General features: G+C 41.8%; 1 protein-coding gene across 1 annotated transcript; it reads right to left on the reverse strand.

Annotated features, from left to right (window-relative positions):
- Nucleotides 1-1,283: 1,283 nt before the first annotated feature.
- med10 (mediator complex subunit 10) lies at nt 1,284-7,132 on the reverse strand. The gene is made up of 4 exons (XM_034892675.1): nt 6,850-7,132; nt 6,680-6,763; nt 3,285-3,387; nt 1,284-2,110 (listed from the first exon to the last, which is right to left on the reverse strand). The coding sequence occupies exons 1-4, from the start codon at nt 6,969-6,971 to the stop codon at nt 2,015-2,017; spliced, it is 405 nt and encodes a 134-aa protein (XP_034748566.1). The 5' UTR covers nt 6,972-7,132; the 3' UTR covers nt 1,284-2,014.
- Between the last annotated feature and the right edge of the window lie 1,753 nt (nt 7,133-8,885).

Genomic DNA, 8,885 nt, shown 5'->3' on the forward strand with positions numbered 1-8,885 from the left:
TTGCCTATTCGCTTTCTGGAGAGTTAGACGAGAACATTGACACCACACATGCGCTTCTATTGTGAATATGATGCTGCAGACAGTTAGCTTAGCATAGAAAAACTTGAAACAGAGTTAAATAGCTAACCTGGCCCTGATAATACACCCATATACCAGCACCTACTGTGCAAAAACTGTAATTTACTGCTGTGCCATGCAGTGGAAATGAGGCAATGGTCTTGGAGTTCCTGATGACCCGACTAATACCCATCAGGGTCCTGGAGGACTTTGGCCCGGCACAGTGACTTCCTGTTGTAGGAACCTCTCGTAAAATCACACGTCATTAATTCACTTCAGTTTTTGTACAGTTTCACAAAAAAAGTATTAATTACTGAGCGGTAAATGTGTTGGTAGGTAGATTTTCTTACCTTTGGACTAATCCAGGTCAGCTGTTTGCTCGTTTGCAGTCTTTGTGCTAAGCTAAGATGTTAGCGGTTAGCTTTAGCTTCTCATCTAACGCTCTGCAAAACTATGAATACGTAAAGTATATTCCCCAAAATGTCACTATTAGTCAAATATTCCTTTAAAAAGCAGGAATAAACAATATTTTAAATGATTAAACTGGATTAGCAGGTGTATTTTAATGGAGGAAATTAAAGGATTATAACGCTTACAGTGAATGCAACGTAAAAAGCAAGTCGAGGAATGAATAAAAGACCAAATTCTTTGGATGCAAACATGGCAGCTGACTCTCCTCCTCCCCCAATAAAAGATGGAAGCTGAGTCCTCACTAAACCACAGCTGACTAAATGAGGACGTGGGTTTGGAAATCCTCAAGGGAAGATTGACAGCGAGGGGAGAGGGCTCATTTCCCGCCCACTGTCCCAGAGGATCGGCCTCCAGGTTCAGGGGGGCGTCGCCCTGGTTTAGCCCCAGCAGGAGGAGGTGTGGTGGGCCGTAACCTGCCTGATAACGCAGCTCTGTGGTCTCCAGAACATCTGGCCCTTTCTTTTACCCACACAACACACACACAGTGTATAGCTACAATGCAAGATGTTCTGTAGTGGACTACAGCTGAGTGACCCTGAACGTTTCACTGACACGTCATCGTGTCTCAGCAACAGTAACCATGTTGCCATTCATTATTTTGAGAATTTTAATTCTTGTTGATAAAATACAAGATTTACTAGAGGTGATAGTATACAAGTTGATCTCGCCAATAAACACTGTTGATGTACAATTGAAAGCGTTATAAATAATATCGTCTTTTTATTATTGCAATGAAACAATGTGAAAACACACCGTCAGTCCAACAAGGATCCTTTTTTAATAACAAAAATGATAATACAAACAAGTTACAAATAAAGAGAGGACTCATTTCTGACCACGTCGAGTGATCAGGGACAGAATTATCATCAAACAGCATTAATATTCAATTATGATGGCCATGAGAAACCTGAGCTTGATACAAAAGTCATGAACTGTGTGCGTGTGTGGAACAAATGCATGTTGCGCAATGATTAGGAAGCATTACAAAATGGTGTGTAAGAGTATAAATATATTGTATGTACAACTGATGGGAGTCAATTCCTTAATGCAGACCGGTGCCCCTGCAGCGCCTGGATCTTTCCTCCTGTACAGCTGGGAGTTGTAGGAACCGCCTCCGCTGCCAACTGCCCATGCATCAACAGGGACGTTAAAATCAAATGCGTCTCCTGGCAACATAACAACCCTGTGCGGAACATTATTTGTTTCTCCTCTCTACTCCTCCCATCATTGATTTGTGTTTCTTTAAGTTAGGTTTAAATGTAAAGGAAGGAGAGGATTGGCTGAGTCAGGGTGCTGCTGAGCAGAACTTTAAAAAAGAAAAAGAAAAAAAGTCTTCGTCAGCATCGCAATATTTATGAAAAATAATAACAGGTTGTCATCCTATTGTGCGGGCGAGCACAGAGGAACCTGTGTGGTCATGCTCCATTCAGGCTTTTATTTCAAAGGGTCACAGGTTGCAGGTCTGGGGTCATGGGTGCAGCAGTCACTAGGAAGGGGCATCTTCTCCATGTATAGCCTTATAGTTTACCATCTCCTCTGGAAAGACTTTGCTGAGCTCGGAGATCAGAAGACTCTTGAATTTCTGTAATAAAACACATACAGCAGTAGAGGTCGGTTTATTACCGATTCATAACTATGTAGAAGAAAATAAACCCACTAATGTTTTTGTCTAGGGACATTTTCTCACTTTGCCGGACCTTCCTCCACAGCGCTGCAAAGGAGGGTGTGACTAGTCCACACAGCATTCCGGGATGGGGGGGGGGGGGGGGGGGGGGGGGGGGGGGGGGAACGTGCTCTGGTTTATTGGCATTTCTTTAAGCCAATCACAATCATCCCAGGTGGTGCTAAGCACCGGGCAGAGCCACGGTGCCGCTGGAAAATAGTCTCTGGATTAAACTTTTTTTGGTGGAACGCATGTACGTTCAAAAGTTGTTTTAGTCGTGCAACAGAAAACTCAGATTGGACAGATAGTCTAGCGAGCTGTCTGGATTCACCCTGCAGAGATCTGAGGACCAGGTAACCGTAGTCCTCAGATTGGACAGCTAGCTGTCTGGATTCACCCTGCAGAGATCTGAGGACCAGGTAACCATAGTCCTCAGATTGGACAGGTAGCTGTCTGGATTTACCCTGCAGAGATCTGAGGACAAGGTAACCATAGTCCTCAGATTGGACAGATAGTCTAGCGAGCTGTCTGGATTCACCCTGCAGAGATCTGAGGACCAGGTAACCATAGTCCTCGGATTGGACAGATAGGTCTAGCTAGCTGTCTGGATTCACCCTGCAGTGATCTGAGGACCAGGTAACCATAGTCTTCAGATTGGACAGATAGTCTAGCTAGCTGTCTGGATTTACCCTGCAGAGATCTGAGGACCAGGTAAAAGAAAGTGGAAGGTACCGGACATCCAGCTAAAAATAGCAAAATCTGGCAGAAATCCCTGCAGGAAGAGAACAATCCTGGGAGCGGAACGCTGTGGACATAGACTAAAGACATACTAACGGAAGACTTATCAGACCAAAATAAATCTGCCTTGAGCCCAAATTACCTTACCAAATAACAGGGAATACATCTGAATATAGAATACACATATCAAATATCTGCTTTTTGGAGCAGCGCTTCTAGCACATGGCTCTTTGTATAAGGACATTTTCTATCTTATAAGAAATTCCTAAAACTGCCAGCAGCATTTATTCAGTGAACTAGTTTGTTGCCTGTGTTTATTCTCGCCGTGTCATTGGACCGCGCCACTATCTCTCACCGTCATCGTGTCGATCTTCCCTTTGACCTGCTCGTTCCTCGCCAAGGCTCTCTCCAGACATTCCTTGGTGTACAGCTGAGGGTTTCGCCCTTGGTCGATGTATCTGCGAACACAAGGCACGATATCAGTCGAGGGAACCGGGATGAAGCTGGGAAGCACAGGAGAGGAGTTATTCATTCCGTGAGATCAATTTTGTCACTTGGCCTTCCATCTTGGCAAAGGCACACTCCATAAAATGTCACTTTTTGATTTGATGATTTATTTCTTTCAGCAAGTATTTTGTCTGCTTACTTTTTATTATTCCAGCAATCATCCACACAAATACAGCGAAGGGTGAAGCAACTCTTAAAGTTGACAATGTTGTTTTGGCGACAAGGCCATTCATAGTTCTTTACATCAAAAGACAAAAAGCTTAAAGACAAAGTGCAGAAGGAAACGCATTACAAAAGTACAGTGTGATGGTATGCAACCCGGGTAAAAATGAAACACCATGGTGTAGTCTATCTTTTATTACTTTGCAATCTGCAAGTGCCTTTATCATTTCAAGTGTTATTGTAAAAATTGATATTTTTATGTGGTGCAACAACCTGTTGTCACTCCGAGCTTGTTTGCACAGTGGCTGTCAGCATCAGATACAACACAGAAATCACTCTTCAGCGCGTGTAAAGAACGCACGTAGCATTAAGAGCGACTTCAGACAGATAGAGCAAACGTTATGTAACGTTACATTATATAAGGATTGTATACGTTTCTTGCCCCAAATTCATGTAATTTCCTGTATCCAAGGGTGTAGCACTAAATTCCGGGCCCTGTAGAAAGGCATTCTCTTAAGGCCTCTCCCAGCACCCACAGCTATTCATCCAGACACATTTTTTGGGCCCTCCTTACATGAGGACCTTGGGTAATCAGTACCCACTTCCAGCCCCAGTCCGACACCCCTGGCTGCTGATTCTCGTGGGTTTTACCACTACTCTTTAGGAGACTGGCGGCAGGTCATGAGTGTGTTGATTCCACAAGTAGAACCAAACATGAACACAGATCATGACAGATTCTTTCCCCCCACATGTAGATAGTGGATCCACTTTTCACAAGCCACATGTGACACTAGAAATGGCATTTTTCCTTTGCCGCTGTACCACTAGTGTCATCCCATCCGCCATATTTCGATCGATGATATGAGTTCATTAAAGGCAGCATCAACTAGCAAAGTATTTAACCTTGATTTAAAAGAACTGAGAGTTGCAGCAGGCCTGCAGCTTTCTGGGAGTTTGTGTACAAAGTGTAGCCACGCAGCTAGTGTTGTATTTTTGTTGGATATAGTGTGGCGTTTTGCTTTTGGTTGTGCTTTTGCTTGCCTGGCACAGACACTGAGGGGTCCTCCACTGTTGCTTGCTCTGGAGAAAACTACTAGAACTGTTGGGTCCTTGTAAATTCTGGAGTATGGTCTAGACCTAGTCTATCTGTTATCTTGAGATAACTCTTGTTATGACTATAGACTATAAATAAAATTGAACTGAACTTGAGGCACAGCTCCTAATCAGGGGAGATGCTGGATTGGCACGAGGACGTTCTCCAAATGAGATAAGAACTACTCCTTTGACACTATGCCGCTGTACCATATTCCAATCTTGACTACTGAAGGACGTTCTCCAAATGAATCTCCTAATGACGGGAGATAGGAGCTACATGTGTTCTGAAGCAGGGAACAAGGAGGAGAGATGGGGTTAGTGGGCGGTCAAGAACTCCAGAGGCACAACACGACGTGCAGTGGCTGGCTTGGACGGCAGAGCTAAACCGAGGACAGAACCTGAGGTGGGGTTGGTCTAGATGGCGGTCGAGACCTGCGATCGGGATCTGCCGAGCCGCCCTTTGGAGGTGCAGGATTATGAGAACTGCAAAAAACAGCAGAGCTGGACTCAGGATAAGGGGGCAGGCCGTCTGACAGCGATGAGTACACCTGGCCACCGGTAGAGCACAGACGCACCGACCAGGAAAAGTCAGCAAGACAACACGAGTGCCACTGTCCCCCGTCCACGCGAGACAGTGTAAAGACCGCAGTCCCTCTAACATAAAGACTGTCTAACTGTCTAAAACCAAATGCACTTCTGCTGCTGCTGGTTAAATCCATCCATAGAAAGACAATTTTAAAACTAAAACCAACGTCTCTGTGTGTGATTCAAGCCTGGGAATTTTAAAAAGGACCTAAAATGTCTACTTTGTGAAATTTGTTCCAGACATATGGAGCATAAAAACCGAACGGGGCTTCTCTGTTTTTAGTTCTGACTCTGGGGACAGAAGGCAGACCTGTCCCAGGTGACCTGAAAGGTCCTGATGGTTCATAATGTAGCAGTAGATCAGAAATGTACCCATTCAGGGCTTTATAAACCACCAGTAGTATTTTGAAATAAATTCTTTGACAGACAGAAAGCCAATGTAAAGGTCTTACAATTGTCACAAGATGTGGTCCATGTTATAATTATTATATAATTAAAGTATGTGTATGCCAAATAGGACAGTGGCGCTCAATGATCCAGAATAACAATTAAATGAGGCATGCAACATTACCAGATGTGTGGAGAAGGAATGGTTCTAATAGTTGATAATGGTTCTGTAATATAATATATGTTATGTAATGTTTGTGCCTGTTGTGTTTAATTTGTTGGGCAATAAAGACAGATTTTTGTTAACAAAATGTTTTTCGAAACATCAATGACATTCAAAACGGTGATAACTGAAACCAATATACAACACAACGCGTGTGTACACATGTGTATTGCAAAACAGACCTAAATACTACACAGATAAGAATATTATGCCTCATTTACCATTTTCAGCTTTAGGAAAAACTATTCTTTTTTAGAAAGAAAAGTCTTGTTAAACTAACTGTACACTACCTGCACAGCACTAAATGGCACCCAAAAGCTGGTGACCATTGGGGAGCACCTAAGAAGCCAGACTTCTCCCAAAGAGTTGGTGAAGACCAAAAACGGAGCAAAAACACATTGAATATTCACGTTGAACCCCATTCAAAAAAAGAATGCAAAATTTGCTTTGTGTCTGCCGGATATATTTGCCAATGTTCCCCATAACAACCTCATATGATGATAATATGTCAGTGTGGCTGTTACAGTGTCTTGTACTGACCCCAAACAGCCAAAAATAAATACATTATTCCATGTTTAAAATGACTAGTTTGACATTTTTGGTAATACATACATCTGCCTTTAATTTTTTTTAATGGAGAACACTACAAATCAGATTTGTAAGAGGGTTTGGCGGGGTTTAACAAAAAGTATTTTCTCAACACAACAAATACGTGAATTCGCAGCAAGAAAGATTGTTATATAGGTTTATATAACGTTAATATAACGTTAACGTAACGTTAGTGGACTCACTCGAACACCTCCAGCGGTACGTTAATCTCGTGAAGCTGCTGGCGGCACTTCTCGACGTCTTGCAGTCCAGATATCATGTAATTCCTCCGAAGAAAAAGAAAAAGAACATGTAAATATGCTTATTTTGCCGATAAGTGTCGTTAAAACGTTCTCAACCCAACATGACTCACAGCTTCTGGTTGAGTCCTGTCTGGCTGCTGGGCTGGAAGTCGCTGACGATGATTCCCAACTGTCGAATGTTCTCGATAAATTTCTCCAGGTGCTCCTCCAGGTTGTCAAATTTTTCCGCCATGTTGACTAACTGTTACTAAACTACTAAAAAAAAAGGAATAGAAATGACTCCGTTAAGTAGAATCGCTTTGCCAATAATCGGTGTTGACTGTTAGCCACCGATTCTACGACAGCCACAGCCGAGGTACTTTACGGCAAGAAAATAGCCAATCGCTGTGGGTGCTGTTCTGCTACCTAAGTAACAACCAATGACAGATTGTCGTTAACGTACTCTCAGTGTCGTGCTGCGAGTTAGGGGGAAGTTTCTTTGTCAAAAAGAATACTAAATACTAGTATTGGACAATGACTTTGCCAAATATTGAGTGTATCATTTAATATGGAAATATGTGCCAAAAAACCCCCAAAAGTGGCAAATATCCTGCATTTTTCAACGGACCCCTAAAATATAGCTGAGCTCTGCTCCCAGTAAACAATATAAAGTAACATTTACTAAGCGTTGATTTCATGCGGACCTATGGGAGATTAAAAGTGAAAGCAAATGTCACTGACGTTGACATTATGTTCCTCAGAGCAACACCAAGCTGCACAGGTTCAACCAGAATAACCCAGGTTCAAACACACCACAGGCCTTCAAAATAAAAGTACTATTACATATACATACAGTGTTGCACCTTGCACGGGCCATGAGTTGATGTAGTCACTCAATTTAAATATTACAAATATGAGTTTTATGTGTGGAATAGAGTTTTACCCCAATTTCTGGCCTTTAATAGTCCATGTGTTTTTGAAATAAAGTCACTATTGATTTAAAATGATGCATGAACTTGTGTTAAACTGCTGTGGAACATATCATAATGTTGTACCATATTGTTTTATATTTCCATAGGTTGTCTTGGTGCATTGGAATCATTGGTAAGCAAGCGTAATGTGTTAAATATATAGTGTGAATGTTACCTTTTGCTGAGTTGTTATGGTCCTTGTTATTGTCTATTGGAATAAGCCAACGCTGTACTGTCATAGACAGCATTTTCTCCATAAATGTAGGCCTAGGTAACTACCTAGGAAAATGCTGTTATTCATATTTTCGTGATAAGAAGACAAATTAGGTCAATGTTTGTTTTGCTGTGTGTAGAATTTACAGTACAGTCGGAAAGAAATGCGAAAGCGTGATTAAATCCTAATGTTAATGCATATTTTGTGATAAGATATGAAGACCAATGTTAGATACAGTTTTCATGACCTGATTTGGTATTCAAATGGTGAGTATTTAAAAATAAAATTCCACATGCAATAAATAATGTCAAACAAAGGACATCTCATTTAAAAGATTCTACAAGAATTTACTTGAAAATCTTTTTAAATCATATTTATATGACAAAAAATATTTATATGGACCCTGGTCCAAGTGGTCTGTGACGGGGTTGAACTTCAAAACAACTTTCAGTAAGAAAAAACACTCAATATAGATTAGAATTTCATGCCTGAGGTGGGAAAATGCATTTTCTTAAAGGTTTGACTAATCCACTATCACATGAAATGATCAGACATATAACTATATGAGGTATAAAAAAAAATTTAAAAGATTTGACCCAAAAGGCACCCATCTCAGAGAATCACCCTAGTATGTGGGGGTGGCAGTAGCTCTGTCTGTAGGGAGTGGGGTTGGGAATAGGAGGGTTGCTGGTTCAAGTCCCCATACGGACCAAAGAATGGTAACTGGAGATATTCCCCTCTTGGGCACTGCCAATATGCTCTTGAGCAAGGCACGGGACCCCCAACTCCTCGGGTGGCCCCACCACCACCCCGACATCTCTGCATGTAGAACATGTGTGTGTACTAACATGCAGAGATGTTGTGTGTGTAATAACAACAATGTGAAAACATTGTATGAAGTATACATTGGTATTATTATGTAGGTTTGCCTTGAACGTAGCCTTAGGGCTTTTATTTTGAAATGGCGTAGCCGTAATTGCAG

Source organism: Etheostoma cragini, chromosome 14 (assembly GCF_013103735.1).
Source record: "Etheostoma cragini isolate CJK2018 chromosome 14, CSU_Ecrag_1.0, whole genome shotgun sequence".
Taxonomy (NCBI): Eukaryota; Metazoa; Chordata; class Actinopteri; order Perciformes; family Percidae; genus Etheostoma; species Etheostoma cragini.